This window comes from Perna viridis, chromosome 3, assembly GCF_037379345.1.
Source record: "Perna viridis isolate PV_CMFRI_1.1 ecotype Kerala chromosome 3, ASM3737934v1, whole genome shotgun sequence".
NCBI classification, from domain to species: Eukaryota; Metazoa; Mollusca; class Bivalvia; order Mytilida; family Mytilidae; genus Perna; species Perna viridis.
Window position 1 is genome coordinate 19,015,652 of NC_142447.1, and position 18,540 is coordinate 19,034,191.

The window sequence follows — 18,540 nt, forward strand, 5'->3', positions numbered from 1 at the left end:
TTTTAAGACCGTCTAATTGGTCAGCCAGACATAAGAGCCAGGAGCTGTACAAGACCTCAGGAGGTTCCCTCTTTAGCTGGATATTACATTGAGGATGTGGTCTGTGGATCTGACCACACCCTTGCTCTGACCAGTGGTGGAGACGTTTGGGCCTGGGGCAATAACAATGAAGGACAGCTTGGGTTAGGTCATACCAATTCTCCTGTCAGAGAACCTCAGCTGGTGCCCTGTCTTACTGGAAAGAATATCAAACAAGTAGGTCTTAAATTTTTTTTTTAAATACTGAAACGTCTTTCTAGATGTGATCTACATATGTATGTTTACACTATATCCAGTAAAGCAATAATTTAGATATTATCTTTTTTTGCATTCTCAAAATACTTCTACGGATAAATCTTTTCAAAAAATGACATCTGCACATTTTTTAAATGACTAGTTTTCATCTTTTCTTATACTTTGTAGATATCAGCTGGACGTACACACAGTTCTGCTTGGACTGCCGTACCTGCCCTTCCGAGAGTACCAGGTGTGGCTGTGCCCCTACAGTTAGGACTACCAGACAGTGTTCCTGCCCAGTATGGCAGTCTTAGGGGCATTAACTTAGAAGATATACAAGGTCGACTGAAACTTTTACATAACTTCTCTGATCTTATCTACACATCGTGGAGACTTCTGCCATTAACTTTATCATCAGTGAGTAGTCAATTCTATCTTAACTTTTAACCTATGTGATACTGTAAAAGTAATAATATCGCGGTGTACTAATTTTTGCTATTTTTGCGGTGGACAGAAAAGCCTGAAAAAGAGTAACAGCAAAATTGAGTTTTAACACTATGGAACGTTTATCATTTTTTTAAATTACGAAAATTGATACATGCGAATATGTTTAATTGATGAATCCACGCAAATTAAAATGTTTACTATACATCATACTTATTGAATATTCTCATCCATAAATGTATGAAACTTCTACTAATGACTATTCTGTTTAAACATGTAATACACTCACAGAAGGATTGTTGCTGGAAATAAAGTAATGTTACATATGTTAGCGTCAATCAATCTGTCTGTTAGTGAACATTGCTGATGTGTTACTGTAGTCATATTTATTTATTTGAAGGCTGACCTGACAAGGTATGACTCTGGTATGGAGGGATTGATAGATGGAAGACTGAGAATGTTACTGTCCCCCAGAGTCTATACCTTACCCATGGTGAGGGCTATTGGTAAGACCATGGTTCAAGGGAAGAACTATGGTCCACAGATTACTGTTAGGAGGCTTTCAACGAGGTAAATATTTATTTTGTATGTTACTTAGTTGAAGTACTTGAAATGTTTTATTGTTTCTTGAGTTGAAAATGTTGGTTGGGTTTTAATGGGCCAATGAGACTACTCAAATTGCCTCAAGTAGTTTACTAAGAAATTGAGATGAATATTAAAAATAACTACTGTTCATACATGTAGATTTAAATGCAAAATGTACCTATGGAATTAACAGGTGAATTGTCTGAAAGAAAAGTTTAAATCGTCATCTCAATAATACAGGTAACGAGGAATTTCATCAGGCAATTGTCGTTGTAATAAAAAGACCAAATCTGTCTCCTGAATATTATCATTTTATGTGCTGTAAAATTTGAGGCCTTAATTCATATAGTGAACCATTCATGTGCCTTAATCATTAAAATTTCTAATTATATAAATGTGCAATATACTGTATGTATGGTTTTATGTAAATTACAACTTATACAAATGTAGTCTTAAACTTTTGTTGAACTTATATTATAGGGGAAAGAAATGCAGACCCGTGTATACCCAGATTGGGCAGCAAGTTGTCAAACTACGTCCAGAAGATCTGAGGTTACCAGCCAGGGCATGGAAGGTGAAGCTAATTGGAGAAGGAGCTGATGATGCAGGGGGAGTCTTTGATGATACAATTACAGAAATGTGTCAGGTCAGTTTTGATAAGACTTAAAGCCTACTGCACAATGTTTTCGTCATTTACCTGATGTTTAATTTGCATTTTACTACTAATATTAATGTTTTTTTTTTCAAGTGTACTATTGCCATGGTAATTTGAAATAGTGGATAATTTAGAGGAAATGATAAGCCTGAAACAGTAGACAGAGGTGTTTACCTATAGAGATTCTTCATAGTTTCTACACACACACAGTGCTTAATTGAGGATCTTACCAATTTCTCCATTAAATACAGCCAAAGATATGAATTATCATGAAGTATCATAAACAGGTCTGAGTAGACATTATGAACATTAGTATTCAAGTATACATGTAACACTTGTATGTATATATGGTTAACAATATCTTTCTTTTATCAGGAGTTAGAGACAGGGGTAGTTCCATACCTAATTCCTACACCCAACTGTCTGAATGAATCTGGAAACAATAGAGACAGGTAAGTAGATTTTTTAACCCCTCAAAGTTACTGTAGTAAGAAGTCCCTTAATCATGATATTGTTCAGGCATTCCGCAACAAACATTTTTTAAATAGAATACTTTACTTGAATCTATTTTGGTATTCATAGACAGTCACTGCTGAGGAATGATTATCATAGTAATTTATATAGAAACATATTTGTTAGAAAAAGGGTTAAATGTTTCTTTTAATTTTCTGTATCAATACATATTAATTTTTTTCATTCAGTGTAAGACCACAAAAATATTAAATTTCAGATTTTTACTGAATCCATCATTGACTTCAGAGGAGGACCTGTCCCTGTTTAAGTTCATTCATGGGTGTTCTTTTTCAAATGAAAAGCTTTTTATCTTATAATACTTAGACCCTGATACAAAATGATTCGACCAATTACCTTGTCTTGTTTGTTTGTTGGGGTTTAACGTCCGAGCAGCAATATTTCAGCTATATTCAGACGAATTTTTTTAACTTGCATCAAAATATTTACTTTTAGATTTTTACTGAATCCATCATTGACTTCAGAGGAGGACCTGTCCCTGTTTAAGTTCATTCATGGGTGTTCTTCTTCAATGAAAAGCTTTTTATCTTATAATACTTAGACCCTGATACAAAATGATTCGACCAATTACCTTGTCTTTAACTTGCATCAAAATATTTACTTTTAGATTTTTACTGAATCCATCATTGACTTCAGAGGAGGACCTGTCATAGAGCCTGATACAAAATGATTCGACCGATTACCTTGTCTTTAACTTGCATCAAAATATTTACTTTTAGATTTTTACTGAATCTATCATTGACTTCAGAGGAGGATCTGTCCATGTTTAAGTTCATGGGTGTTCTCTTTGGTGTTGCAATTAGAACTAAGAAGCCTTTAGATTTACATTTAGCTCCTAGTGTATGGAAGCTGTTGGTAGGGATCCCTCTCAGGATAGAGGACCTTGAAGAGGTAAGATTAGTTACATGTACATGTATTTATGGGTTGGGGTGTTGGTTTTGGAGATGCATGTCAACTATATTTTAGGAGGTAGAGATGAGCTGCTTGTCATTACTATTTTAGTCTTCAATATTAGAGAAGTTACCTTTTTGCCTTCTTGATTTCATTTCTGGATATGTTTGTTTTTGTAATGAGAGTTTTAAATTAATCAGAAGACTAGCCTTTTAAAATTTGTATTGAAAGTGGTATCAGTTCATTTCAAATTTTCATATACCACAAACAAAATTTGTTGATACCCACAAATGCACATACTGCACATGTTTACGTTTTGTAGGTTGACCATATATATATACAAAGTCTCAGAGGTATTATAGACATTCAAGAAAATGGTGTGAATGAAACCAACTTCCATGAATACATTCCACTGGACTCATTTGAAGGCCAGAGTTTAGCAGGGCAGCTTGTTCCTGTTATCCCAGGAGGGGGTACCATGCAGCTGAATTTCCATAACAGGAGGGAATATGTTGAAGCTGTGTTTAATTATAGACTTAATGAAATGAATCAGCAGGTAAATTAAGTGCTCTGAAAGGGTACTTGTATACCCCTTGCTTGAAATGTGGGAGATATGTTGTGGTCATGCTGTCTTTCCATTTGTCCTTCCCAGTTCTAATCCACAACTGAAGAGAATTTTCATTCTGTGATTCCATTGTGCACCTCCTATTTAGCTATCTGAATGACTTTTTGGGTTTTTATATGGTTCCTAGGGAGGGGAGTAGGGGGTGTCAACAAGTGATCATGAGCATTGCTTACAGTTTTTCTAGTTCATTTTCATTGTATGTAGGAAGGTATCATTTGCCTAAAAATGAGTTTAAGCTATTTGATTTTTTTTTCATTCCTTCAAATCCATAGTTTTTCTTTTTTGTATGTTAGTTGTTCCAGCTTTGGAATGTTAATTTGAATAGCACCAAACAATAAAATTCTAACACAAAACAAACATCACAATATATATGCTTGCTAACAGGCTGCTGCAGTGAGAGAAGGGATGTCATGGATTATACCAGTACCTCTACTGACTTTGTTAACACCAAAGAATCTTGAACAGCTGGTCTGTGGTATGGAGGAAATGTGTGTTGATGTTCTCAGAAAAGTTACAAGGTAGAATTGATAGATAAACTTGATGGAGCTTTTGTTATGGTCGTATTTCATCTGAATATAGGCTATTTCCCCATCATTTCAAAAGCATGCTAGTTTGTAAAGAATGTATTTTTTCCCTCTTTGATTTTGTTTATATAAACATTTTTCTAGAACTCTTAACAAATAGGCTTCTGGAACAGGGTTATGTTGCTACAAGATTGAAGTCATCACTACAGAAGTTTTATGGTCGTCATCATGAAATGGATCGTTATGATGTATCCATCAGCACCATGAAAACTGATTTATTCAGTGGGTCATAGTTTGCCTTTCCTCATTTGTCTACCCCGGACTTGACTTTTTATGAGCAACTCGGTGGGTGTTTCTAAAAAAAGCAGAAGACGCTTACCCTACGGGTGCACCTGGTCCATGCTCCCAGTTTTTAGTGGAGTCCGAGTTGCTCATTTACTTTTGTTACTTTGTATGTATGATTTTAGTTACTTTATGTTCTTTGTTGTGTATGTCTGTTTTCCATGTCTGGTCTTTGTCCCTAGATTACATTCTTTTGATTACTGCTATAACCTTGGTTCCCTTGATTACTCTTGAAAGACCTATACAAGGAAGATGACTAAAAGACTGTTGGAGTCATGGCCAATGGATTTAATTTAGACATCTGGTTGCAGTAATCATGCACATGTATCAGATCTGATTTTTACCATTTACAATTACTTTTTACTGAATTTTACTTCTGTAATTTTTTTCCTTGTTTGTCAGCTTGTAAAATCAGGTCTGATATACATGCACATGAGTTTGTATTCACTCAAAATGTTGAATATTGTATGATAGGTCATTTTTATTATTAATAAAAATCTTTTTTACAGATATAGGGGTATTGATGAGAAGCTGGATGTTGTTACTTGGTTCTGGGAGGTACTAAATTCCTTCTCTAATGAGGAGAGAATACAATTCCTGAGATTCGTGTCTGGTAGAACCCGTCTTCCTGCCAACCCAGCTGATATTTCACAAAGATTCCAAATCATGATGTCTGATAGGGTAAGTGTCTACATTTACTTCAGTCCAAACTTTCATAGTTGATATGTACTCTCTTCACGTTGGTCTAAACCCTTCTTCGTGAGCACAGGCAAGTACTCGATTCACATTTCCCTCATCCTTCATTATGAGTACTAGTCTGTACTATACTCAATTACATCGACATAATCCTTCTAATGAAGTATCAGAATGTATCAGAGGTGTAACGATTCACTGATGAATCTTCAGTGTCAATTGATTGTCAGAATGATACCTGCATTGTATCGTCTGTCCTGAATCTTGATACTAAATTGTTGCTTTTTTCATAATTCTATCTCCAACCATGTTTAAGGTCTCGCTTGTGTCATAAATCTGGCAATCATTGATATGCATAAAAGAAAGAGCTGATATATAAATTGTGTAACTGCTTATTAACAATTTTAATCAAGATTAAGAGGACTTATGGCTTCCTAAAAAATAAATAATGATTAAATATAGACTGTCATTTATGCAAGGCAATACTGAACAATATTGTAAGACAATACACATCATGATATTAACTATAGACTGTCATTTATGCAAGGCAATACTGAACAATATTGTAAGACAATACACATCATGATATTAACTATAGACTGTCATTTATGCAAGGCAATACTGAACAATATTGTAAGACAATACACATCATGATATTATTGTATTGCTTTAGGTTATTATAATGTGTATCATATCGTATATACTCAGTTTACATTTCCTGAATCCTTGTGAGTACTGGTATATAATCAATTCACGTTGCCCTAATCCTTCTTTGTGAGTACTGGTATGTACTCAATTCATATTGCTCTTATTACTCATTTCATGTTATTGTAATCTATGTTCCATTTTTATCCATTATCTAATGGACATTTTTGTAACATGTCTTTTCATTTATAGGGACCAGAGGGTCTACCAACAGCACAGACTTGTTTCTTCCAAATGAGACTTCCAATTTATCCCAGCAAAGAGATGCTAGCAGAGAAACTTAGATATGCTATCAGTAACTGCAGATCTATTGATATGGACAACTACATGTTGGCTAGAAATGCAGATTTTGATCCTCCATCAGATGAGGAAGCCATTATCTGACTGTGATTCAAGCTTTCGAAGGACTTTAGAACTGCTTTCATTTGGTAGTGAATATATGATGGGATATTACTACTGGTATTTTTGGTTAGGTACCAGTGGTCCTTTTCAGTAAGATCAGTCGACAGTTACGATGTCATCATAGCTCAGAGTATTGTGACATCATAATGAAAAAGGACATCTGGTTTTTCTTGATGATGTGTTTCAGAAAAATATCAATTACTTTCCTGATAAAAAAATTGTTGAAACTGTATTCTAGACTTATGAATAGAAACATTTTAATTTATCACTCACTGCAGCACACTTACTAGTCATTACTGAAAAAGAAACTTTGTTTTGAATGGTTCTTAGGAGCTTTGTAAACGATTGCATTTGCCAAAACAATTTTTGCCTCAGTGTGTAGCAGATTTTAATTTTAAAATGTTCATCTCACATTAAAACTGACATAAAGGGACTTACCAAGATGCCTGGTTTAGACAGGCAATATTTTTTTTGTTGGTAACCAAATTTCGTTGTTTGGTCTACCTACGAAAACCATGAAAATTGGTACATAACAAGCAATAGTACTTTCACAGTATTTGGTTTAGACACACATTATATTTTTTCCTATTTTGAAGGTGTTATAATTTGTCTTATACATGTACTTGTTTCCTACATTGTAAAATCAGCTGTGATATTCACTTGAATATGTGTTAAAAAATGCAATATTGGCGACTAAGATTTGTCTTTTTTCTGATAGGGATTTAACGTGTAGTGTAACAAATTTTCTCTTTTATGATTTTCACTTTGTGTATGCTGTGCATTGTATGTTTTTTTTTTAAATTTTGCTAAAGGTCTTTAAAGTTTTACCTATGAATGATGCTATTGGAAAATTTTATTGTTCTTCGAAAAAGAAGATAATTCCTAAAAGTTTCCACATGAATTTTGTCAAGACTTTTTCAGTAAAGAGTATTTGTATTTGCAATGGTGTATGAATGTATGCTTAATGACAAAAATGTTTATGAATGCATGAATATTTATTTTTGTTATGTGATTGACTGTTTGTTATGATTTTTTGGCAATAAAAGTTTTAACTTGAAAAATTCCAGTTAAGTTTTTATACCCACCTCTCTCCACACAAACAAGCCGGGTATTATGAGATTCCCTCCAAAAAGTTGTGTTTCCATCTATCTGTTCCCAGATGGTTTCCAGATGATAACTTAAAAAGGATCATCAAATTTTTTTTTTGAAACTTAGCTCAGTTGTCAAGAACCATACAAAACAGGTTAAGTTCAATTTTCAGCAAAATCCAAAATATAGTTTTCGAGTTAAACACTTTTGAACATGTTGTCATCCCTATTTTTCACCAATATGTGGCGGGATATCACTTCATATTCAGTAATGCCATATTTTTGTTTAATTACTGGTTAAACTTAAGCTCACAGTGTAATGCTTGAAAGTCTCTCTTACTTTTGATCCGGAATTTCTATTGTCGAAAAGCATTCAAAACGAAAGTCCCATTTGTTTTAAATTTGCTATTTCCAGATACATTAATATGATCCATACACATAAAGAGTGTTTCGTTTGTAAGATTAGTCTTTACTCTATAAACAACCACATCATATGCTTTTAAATTGGAGTTAAGGACCCATTTATATGACTTCACATGCTCACTTGTTGAAACTTACAAGTCTTTTTTCTAGTTAATTCATTACAGATGATCTTCTGATCTGAGATTAAAGCTTTAATACATATATTGTGTCATAAATTCAATAAAATTGAGCTCTGGACAATTTTTTTTCATGGATGAGGGAAGAAAAGGAAGTTTGTGGATTCTAGGATTGTGGTTTTCAGTATACACCTTATACATGGCAATGGAAATTTCCTGTTCGTTGGGAACCAAATTTTATGGTTTGGCCTACCCACGAAAACCAGGAAAATTGGTACCCCATAAACAAATGTACTTCCCAGTATTTGTTTCTTCGTATCACCCACCATGTAAGCACAACTCTTCCTTAAATGTTACATGAAATATTACAACTGAAGTTGTGATATCACTTGCAGGAGGATGCTTGGAAGGAGAACTAAGTTAAAAATTTTCCAGGTTAGTGCAAAACATAAAGTGCTTTGGGGTGAAACTGTAATTTGTACATGAAGATTGACTACCAAATGCAGGTGTCCATGAAGGAAGATGAATAATATCTGATATAGTCTTCACAGAAAGAGACATGACTAAATACCAACACGGTGGTATACCACTTTTAGAGTGGCAGTAAATATTTCAGTCTTCCAAGATATTTCTCTATTTTTTCTAGCATCTAAAGTAGCAGATTTTACCACTCACAATACAAAACAAAATAATAAAAAATTCCTTACAGAAAAAAAATTGAGAATCACTCTTTAGAGTGGTACACCACCATGTCAGTGCTCAGTCATGGTAAGTCTCTTTCAGCACTGTCGTGTTTTGTTTGAAGTTGAAGCAGTGAGCATTTTTAATGGAGATTGCTCACATTATTTTCTAGTTCTTCCATGCTAAATACCCACATTTTTTAAGGAAACAAAGGTAAAGTAAAATAAGAAAGAAAACCATAGTACCATTAAATAAAAATTATTTTATTATTTCTTTCATATTTCAACATCAACTTTACATTACCAACACTTCTATCAAAACTGTGTCAAGTATACTTCAACACTCAACAATTAAATATAAATAAAATGTCAACAGGATAGAATTGTAACTTTTAAGGCTGTAAATCAAGCTTTATCACATCAAAAATTCAAATTGTTTCCAAGAATGAAAAGTTCAGGATCAAATGAAATTCTCAGGCAAAGAGCCACAGTGAAGTTAAAAATGCTATTATATGAATGATGGATAATAGTGTTATCAAATATCATTTTCTGTAATAATCAGGCAAAGGGTGGTATATCATTAATCTCAATTAGGTCATTTTTTCTGTCTCAAATGTATTCAATATTTCTAGAAAAGAACAGGAAAGCTATGTAAATTTATCCTGAAGCATCTGTGACATATATATTTTTGACTGCTTATAAAAAGAAAGTGTGGGAAAATTTTCCCACCATTTTTCCATAGTGCATTTCAACTAAATTTGACTTATCAATATCTTTAAAATGCACGTTGATGGTTATATCTGTAGGTGATTTGCTATAAATACTTAGTTAATGCAATAAAATCTCTGTTTTTTCCTTCATGTACAACACCTTGAAAATATTTGTCTAATTCTTAGACAAAGAAGTACTTAAGCAATTCTTATAATTTACCAAGTGCACTGTGTGTACCATTTAGTTGAATGATAGGAAGACAAAAAGTAAGTTAGAAGCTGTTTTGAATTTTTTAAGTTTTATATTTAGTCAATAAAATAATTACACAGGAAACTTGTGTCAACAAGTAGATATATGTCTGAATCACATTAAAAGCAAGATTTGCAGCCAATCAGTTACCAACACGGGGATACATTACTAATTACACACAAAAAAACCTGGAATATTTTATAACAAAATACATCATGGGATAGTATTACATTCTAACTAGAGCCCAAATGAGAAAATATGTTGAATAAAACACAGGAACCTGCTTTTTGGATGACTATTTCCTGCATAGACACTTTTTTGTTCTTTACTAATATATCATTTATGTACCAAATCTCATGGATGAAGGTGGAATCTACCTTCACTGAGAAAAAGCGCAACATTAATTTCATGTCAGACACACAGATGGAAAAAAATCTAGAGGATGCCTAGACGGAAAATCTTAATGCCCCAATTTCATTGACTGGGCATATCTAAACAAAATCTAACCCTTGCATTTTTTTCTATTCTATGGTGTTGGGATAAGCAGTGGTGTATATAACAGATGATTGATTCTGCTTTCCAAAAAAAGAAAAAAAAAACATTCTAATGATGGAAAATAGATTTAACATTATGATGATTTTTTAAATACTCCACAGGATTCTCAAATTCTAAGTCTAACAAAATTATTACTACATTGCATTAAAGAATTTATCGTTTCTGGTCAGAAAAAAAGACCAATCTGAATGGCTAGTTAGAGAAAACAAGAAATGCAATAAAATAAAAAAAAACAAGCCTGTACAATGAGTTATTGAATAACAATATCCAACCTAATACTAACAAAAATATGAAGCTTATATTTGCACTGAGTTTAAGATCTGTTTAAATTATAATAAACAAAGTCTCCAGGCCACATTAGACGACATTATGATATTAAGGGGTTGTGTCACTAAAATTTAAACTTGCTATAATCAAAATGATTTTGAAATACAGATCTACATGTACCATTCATTTTCACAATGATAAAATTACAAGTCGTGACTCTCAGAAATGGACATTTTATGCCCAAAATATTTCAACCCTTAGAATCAGAGTGTCTTCTTCTGAATTACGCAACACAGAAACATGTACGATATATAAATCTTTTCATGTAATATGTACATACTTTTACCACAATAGACTCACCAGCACTCTTTCGGCATCACAGACAGACAGACTGACAGACACGCAAAATCACATACAATTATCCATACTCCTCCATAGTAATCAACATTTACACATTTTTTTAAAACACTCTTTGTTACATACATTTTCCATAATCAAGCATGCACACACATTCATTCCACCTAAATACATTTTCATTTGTCAATTTTGAACCATGTTAAGATCAATTTTTACTACAGGTACAATTATATCTGAGCTTTCATTTTCTTACCCATGATGCATTGTTCTGACACATGTTAAAGAGAGATAACCCTGACTATCACACAATGAAGACATCAAGCCTTTCAGAAGAATAAGCACAACACACTTTTAAAGCAGTGTGTTTTATTTTAAAATCCTGCTTGTCAATCCCCTACTTATTTCAATGATTAAACCACATATGATTACACAGAAATCATTACTAAAAGCTGAAAATGACACAATTTGATATTTATAAAACAAATAAAATATAAGAGACAAATTGCCTCTGAAAAATTAGGAGAAAACCTTTTATTTGTTTATTGTACATTTGTATTTACTTCGTTGAAAACTTAATATATTAATTAGGATAACGAGACACATGATTCCTGTATTACATAATCAGTTTGGTAATATTGTTATCAATCTTTATTCATGTCTTATCACTCTTTCAGTAGAACATTTATTAATATACTTGATATAGAGAGTATAAAATATATATTGTAAGTCTTTTTGCAACCAATTTTCGCTTAAAATCATGTTCACATGAAAAATTCAAAGCATAAGATGCAGACAATTAAATTGATATGTTATACCACAGTAACACTTGTCTAAACCATCCTTGTTTTTTTAAACCAATCAAATCCTTACATAAAGATTTTTCAATTAAAAAAAATCTTAAACAACACATACATGTAATTACACACACTGGAAAAACCAATTTTGATTCATGCCATGACATACATTTTCATTGTACATCATGTTAGTCTAAAGGAGCACCCTATCAATGACTATGTTAAAAAGTTAACAAATAAAAGTACTGATATCTGTGGGGTACATATATATATATCTTCATGCATAGAGTTTAAGTTTCTGCCAAGCCATGAGCCACTTTTTTTTATTACTGAAGGGGAAGGCCCGTACTTTCATTTTTCATATTTATATGTTTAGGTCTTAAGTAAATGTTTTCCCAATTTGGTAAAGCAGACTATATTTTTTTAAGCTCACATATTTTTTTTTAATGCAATATTCAGGCATACTTAAATTTTGTTGTTTTAATAGGTATTTGTAAAGTAAAATATTTTTATGAATGATCGTTCATATCCTTCAGTTAAAAATGGTTGGTGCCTTATATGATCATAACAAAATGACCAATTACCGTACATAACTTTCATGGTAATTTTACGTACTTTTCATGGTCATATCATACAAGAAACAATTCTTTCAAACCACTGATATGAGTATTGAACAAAGTTCTTCCATAGTAAAATAGTATTGATTTATTAATCAAAGACTTCTCGAGTAGCAAAAAAATGCTAAAAAATTGATGGAAAAACTGGGCAATTTGTGATTACATCAAAGACTAATACCATTTCTTCACAAGATCTTATTAATATTCATCAGAAAAGCTGTCATTTGGTCGATTAATTCTTGCAGGGTAATTTTTTTTTTTTTTTTGAGAAAAGTATTGAAATAACCAACCAATTTGAAATACATTTTTTTCCTGATGTTAGATTAAAAAGGTTACTGGTAATTCATCTAGGTTAATTCTCTTTAGGTTTCAATAAATGTGATAGTGGAAAAAATTATTAACTTCTTTCTCAAACATGGAATGTGTATGCAATTTCACAAAAATATGAGTAGTTTATTCATTTAACTGAAAATTTAAACAAAAAACTTAAATTCTGTTTAATGGACAAAACTCTAAAAGCACATGAAAAAGGTTTCTGAGTTACATGTTTAATTCAAAATTTACATGTATTTCCATAGACTTACATTAATTCAGAATCAGTTCTATTATTTCCAGTTGTGGTTTAAATATAGTTGAGAGCTTAATATGAATAAATTTTTCAATACCCTAACTAGTACATAACAACTTACGGTACTCTTGTAAAATTGCACATGATCACAGGCAATGACAATCAAATTTAAAATTAATCATTATTTGGCAAAATGCAAGTAGTTGCAGGACCAAATTCCTAGTCAAAGGTTTGAACTTTCTAGAAGCTGCACTGGGCAGAAATTCCAAAAATTGCTATTACAATCCAGTTGCAACATTCACAATAATTGGAAGAATTTCAGAAATTTCAAAAAAAAAAACTTTATGAAAAAAAGCTTTTTTTATATTGAACTGAAGTAACTAAGACAAAATACATCTAACAGATGACCTCTGTCCACTGTTAATATCACAGCATTTTGATTATACTTGGGACTCATTAATAAATTTACCATCAAACAAAAAAGTCTAAATCCATGACACACTCACTTAATTGCTCCTTTGGCAAATACCTCATATATTTAAATATGAAAAAAAAAGAGAAATTATGTTTTGTAAATAATCATGGAACACGCTAACTTAAATATACTGGTAAAGGTTCAAAAGAGGACTAGTATTTGAAATCAGAACCAGTTATTTTTAATAGAATGACTTTGATAAATATATGATTTTAAAACAACTCTTCATTTCTTCAATGGGTTGATGTAATACATAAATATCAATAAAATAATGCCATGTTATTCAAATGAAAAACCCACTTTGCGCCCCCTTTATGTCGTTATTGATGATGAAAAGGTCTTAGAATGTACATACATATAGCACAGCCTTGTCAAAATCCTACATCATTCTCTTCATTTTATATCCTACATACAATACACAATACAAAAGCAAGAATTTTGCAGAAATCAAATTTAGAGAAGCAAGCAGATTGAGGTGGGTATTGTCCAATGTACCATTTATGTATGCTAAGTGAAGTTTGGGTATATTAAAAATTATCAGAGATCATTTAAAAAAAGGTACTAACCGAGAACATAAACTATATGCCCCTTTATTTCAAGGTGGACATACAAAAGCCATCTTAGAAAAGCATTGACAACTTTTCATTAATTCAATTTTCAATTTTATCCTTTTACAAAGGACAATTAACAGCTTATTCCATAATATATTACTTTTGCTGACATCAAGATTCTCCGCCATTTCCTGAATCGTCATCATCATCTGCATAAAATTCGTCATCATCGTCATCATCATCATCCTCTCCAACATAATCATCATCATCGTAAAAATCAATGTCATCTTGGGGTTTTGGTTTAACACTAACACAATATTCCTGAAGTGTTGTAGGAACTGTAACTCCATCCCTTTCAGCATCTTTCTTTGTATCCTGTACTTGCTTCCTAAAAGCAATCATAGAAAAAATCTTGATAAATTGAACTTTGTCACAAGCAATCTTATTTTAGTGTGTGGATTGGTCTAGTTTATACTCCAATAAATTCTGAAGTAGAAATTGCATGGAACGTCTTTGAAATGTACATGTATTGTAATCTAGAGATTCATATGAATCATTTTTAATCAAATGGGCAATCTTTACTCAACTTGTCTTTTTCAGCTTTCACATGAGTTTTCAACACATGCCTCAGTCCAAAGGATTCCTGCATTTATTGTTTCCCAGGCACATTTGATCAACTTTCGTGGCGCATCTTCAACTTTTGCAGGAGGTTTTTACACATCACTCTTCTAAAATGATACCTTTTAATTGTTTTGTTAAATATTCAGATAATTACCTCAGGTTGCCCAGTAACCCATGGCTACTAGATTTTGAGCTGGGCTACCAAACTTTTAGATAAAATTCAGTTTAGCAAATAGAAAATATCTAACAAGAATATGGTTTGGGCTACCATCTTGTATTTCCTAATTATTACCCCTGTACCTGATTATGTTTTCATATTCTTTGTCCCTTCCTTTGGAATCTTTAAATTTTCTAAACATCACAGATGCATCAACATTTGCTGGAGAGAATGTATTTGGCTCGTTGAGAAGTGATATTATACTTAAAAGAACTGTCCTACAAACACAGATGAGATATTGAATACAGATAAACATCCTACATGTACATATCATGTAATAAATACATGCACAACTAAAATCATATTTCTGAGACAGAGATCCTGCATAACTTATTAAATTTCAGTCAGAAATCACTTGAAAAATTTGATAGCGAGTCAACTGAACTCCTCATGTATATTTCTTAATTGTCTGCACTTTCTCCATCAGCAACACTTTGTTTTAGTTGAAAGTCAAAATACATGTGCGACAGAATATCAATTTTCTTTGAGTTATTGCACATACAGTGATAAAACTCAGGGAATTGAGTTGGTATTTTCTTCATCTGATAAACCATTAATAATAAAATGGACAAATGACAAGGAAATTTTAACTTCCTATGAGACACAAATTTGATGATTGGAAGTTAAAATTCTCTTCGTCTATTTTCCAGGTAACTATCAATGACATTCAGGTGATTGTTATTCTATATCCTGAACATTATCATAGTATGCACTGTAAATATACTGCTATACAATAATGTTCTTATTTATATGTTAACAATTTTGCGCTGCCTAAAATTTCCTAGATTTATCAGCAAAACAAATCAAAAAAAAAAGTTATGAATTTTCATATATAAGTGGGATTCAATATTCTATCAATGCCTAACTGTGTTATCTTGAGAGAAAAATGAACACATTCAATGCTCAAGTAAAAAAAAAGTTGCTTCAGAATTTGCCTTCAGTTCTTATTTTTAACTGTTCTCAGTATATCTTTAATAAGCTGTTGAACTACATGTTCATATATACCTGACGTTTTGTGTAGGGTTCCATCTCTCTGATGGCAGTTCTCCACTTTGTGGATCATCCACTGGAGGATGTAAAATTGATATACAAACATCACCATTCTGAAATGAAACTAAATCAATGATGCATCTGATTCTTACATACTACAATTAATATAGATAAAAACCAAACAACATATCAGAAGTTTACATATGGTTATTCTAAAAACATTATAAGTAACCTTGAATTATAAGGCAACACATGTTGCAAATACGAGTATACAATTGTATGTACATTACACATATACAAACTATTGATATAAAATGTAAATGCCCAAGTAATTGTAAATAAATGAAATATAGTGATGAAAATGTGCAAAATGATAAGAACAATATAGTACATGTATTAACAGTAACATTGTGATCAATAGTCCCACACCATACTTGGGTGAATTTTGTACATACATGTAGGTATTTCTGGCCTGTAATGGAAATTATTATAGACCTACAAGCTTTTTTATCAGCCGTGGACTTAAAACTACTGGTTTATAATGTAGACGGGGTCCATGAATGCACTTACCTCATACACATTTGGATGCCACATCTTTGAAATAAACTTGACACTTGGAGGATTGTATGGATAATCATTTGGAAACTTCATATGAGCCTACAAAAAAGAAATATTCAATACTTTTTTTATTTAAACTAAAGAAGAAACACAGAATTAATCAATTCATTGACACCAAACATGATCCAGGTAAATTTTTGACTGACCATTTCAGTGTTTCATGCCCATACTCTACCAAAATGTAAAAGTTCTGATTTGTTCATTATTGACACAAGTCATAAAATCAATGAAGCACAACATTTGATTACAATAATGTGACAGTTTTTTCTCAGAGTCATTAAACTAACAAATTTGTTTAAAAATATTATCATCTCCTTAAAATGGTAAGCGGCCACAATGTACCTTGAACTGATTTGTCACAAAAAATACTGTGATTTTGGTACATTTATGCACACTAAATCATTTCCCCCTTGATGTTAAAAGAGTTACATGTATAAGCACTAAGAAAGCTATAAAATGATCAGCTTTAAGAAAGAATATTTGACTGAGTAGAGCTTCTACTGAATATAGGGTAAACCACTCTAATTCATCTAAAATGTACATGTACAAAGCCACATGTAAAACTTCCTATTTATATAAAAGTTTATAATTTTAAATACAAATAATCAATTATTTCTTCTTCAGCTTAAAAATACAGTAACACAGTGGAAGAAAAAGCATTTACAGACAGAGTTTTCATTATATTTTTTAAAAACTATTTTTAAATACTAATATTGATTTTAAAAGTTCCCAGGGGCTTATCTTGTATTGTTTTAAAATATTGACATTAAATAAAGCTTTTGTATTTGAATTTATATATTTTGTCTTGGTTACTTACCCTATATTTAAAAAAAAAGTAAACTAATGTCATAGACCTGTAATTAAAGAGATATGCAACTAACTGAAATCTCACATTAACATGCTGTGGAAAGAGAGATTTTGAACTTAATTCATCGATATAACAAACTGACTTCAAAAGATCAGAATTAAAAAGTATTGCAAATATTAAAATAAAACCTTCAGTTTCCCATTTTATGATAACTTAGCTTCATGCTCACACCAGATTTTTCTATCTACCAAAACAAACAAATAAGTATTGAAAACAAGTTACTTACCCCCCTATTTTTAAGAAAATATTTATTAAAAATTAAATACAGAATTTTCACGTTAACTTATCACAACTTTTTTGTTTTTAAAGTTAAATGAATAAAATCTTCAGTTTCCAATTGTTAGTCTTCTGCCCTGTTTTGGGTGTCCGCTACAATTATTTTAGATCATTTCATCAAAAGGGGGAAAAGCAGTTTAATAAATAAGTGGAAAGGTTGGGGAATCTTGCTCTCCCTAACTTCATAATTTTATTGATTTACTGTCTAATTTACAAGCGTCTTATCTCTTTAATTAAATGTAGAAACAAAAGTCAATTTATGCTTAATTCACGCATAAAAAGACTTCTATTCGATATCTAATACATGTACATGTCAAAAACCCATTAAATGAACTTACATGTAACTAATATGACTAAACCAACATTCAACTCCACAGCAATGTCAACTTGGCCTGACATGACATGACCAGTCTAGGAAATAATGACCAAATGTTGTTTAAACCTATGAAAAGGATAATTGCATCAATTCACTGTCATTTACCTTGAAGTATCCACCTTCATAAAGTGTTCCAGGTGGACCAAATATTGCAACTTCCCACTCAAATAGATTTTCATCATTGATCAAATTTACTCTGAACCCCTCTACGGGTTCCTCTTGAATTTTCTTGAGTTCTAACTGAAGAGCCTTCACTGCCCCGCTGATGGGACTCACAGCCATATCTTCTCTCGAAATATACCAGAAAAGGTGATGAAATGAGGACCAGGAAATGAAAATGAAGCAAAAATTCTTTGTGTTTTCTTTGTGTTTTGTTTCTGCAATATGGCGATGAAGTGACGTCACTCACAAATTTTACGACAAATCAAAATTTCGATTCAATGTTTTACA

At 31.9% G+C, this 18,540-nt stretch overlaps 2 protein-coding genes across 11 annotated transcripts in view; one reads left to right on the forward strand and one right to left on the reverse strand.

Moving 5' to 3' along the window:
- Positions 1 to 7,734, forward strand: part of LOC148621326 (putative E3 ubiquitin-protein ligase HERC1) — a 72,362-nt gene extending 64,628 nt beyond the window's left edge. For 7 of the 8 annotated variants that reach the window (XM_088575498.1, XM_088575497.1, XM_088575502.1 and 4 more), the window contains exons 68-77: positions 8 to 255; positions 463 to 693; positions 1,121 to 1,290; positions 1,786 to 1,951; positions 2,336 to 2,412; positions 3,211 to 3,382; positions 3,705 to 3,938; positions 4,392 to 4,525; positions 5,383 to 5,554; positions 6,464 to 7,734. In XM_088575498.1, coding sequence (XP_088431624.1) covers positions 8 to 255; positions 463 to 693; positions 1,121 to 1,290; positions 1,786 to 1,951; positions 2,336 to 2,412; positions 3,211 to 3,382; positions 3,705 to 3,938; positions 4,392 to 4,525; positions 5,383 to 5,554; positions 6,464 to 6,655 — 1,796 coding nt within the window. In that variant the 3' untranslated portion in view covers positions 6,656 to 7,734. Of the gene's footprint in view, positions 1 to 7; positions 256 to 462; positions 694 to 1,120; positions 1,291 to 1,785; positions 1,952 to 2,335; positions 2,413 to 2,690; positions 3,174 to 3,210; positions 3,383 to 3,704; positions 3,939 to 4,391; positions 4,526 to 5,382; positions 5,555 to 6,463 lie in introns of those variants that run through there. The other variant, XM_088575505.1, reaches the window with a different exon arrangement.
- LOC148621327 (ubiquitin-conjugating enzyme E2 R2-like) lies at positions 103 to 18,487 on the reverse strand. Of its 3 annotated transcripts, XR_015921148.1 has the most exons (7): positions 18,196 to 18,487; positions 16,523 to 16,609; positions 15,968 to 16,065; positions 15,046 to 15,180; positions 14,285 to 14,512; positions 7,759 to 7,850; positions 7,103 to 7,177 (listed from the first exon to the last, which is right to left on the reverse strand). XR_015921148.1 is itself a non-coding variant. In XM_088575508.1 (6 exons), the coding sequence occupies exons 1-5, from the start codon at positions 18,370 to 18,372 to the stop codon at positions 14,296 to 14,298; spliced, it is 714 nt and encodes a 237-aa protein (XP_088431634.1). In that variant the 5' UTR covers positions 18,373 to 18,487; the 3' UTR covers positions 103 to 235; positions 14,285 to 14,295. The 3 variants fall into 3 exon arrangements, 2 of the variants coding, with proteins under 2 accessions (XP_088431634.1, XP_088431633.1); XM_088575508.1 differs by lacking the exons at positions 7,103 to 7,177; positions 7,759 to 7,850 and adding an exon at positions 103 to 235; XM_088575507.1 differs by lacking the exons at positions 7,103 to 7,177; positions 7,759 to 7,850 and having other exon boundaries at positions 9,224 to 14,512.
- Between the last annotated feature and the right edge of the window lie 53 nt (positions 18,488 to 18,540).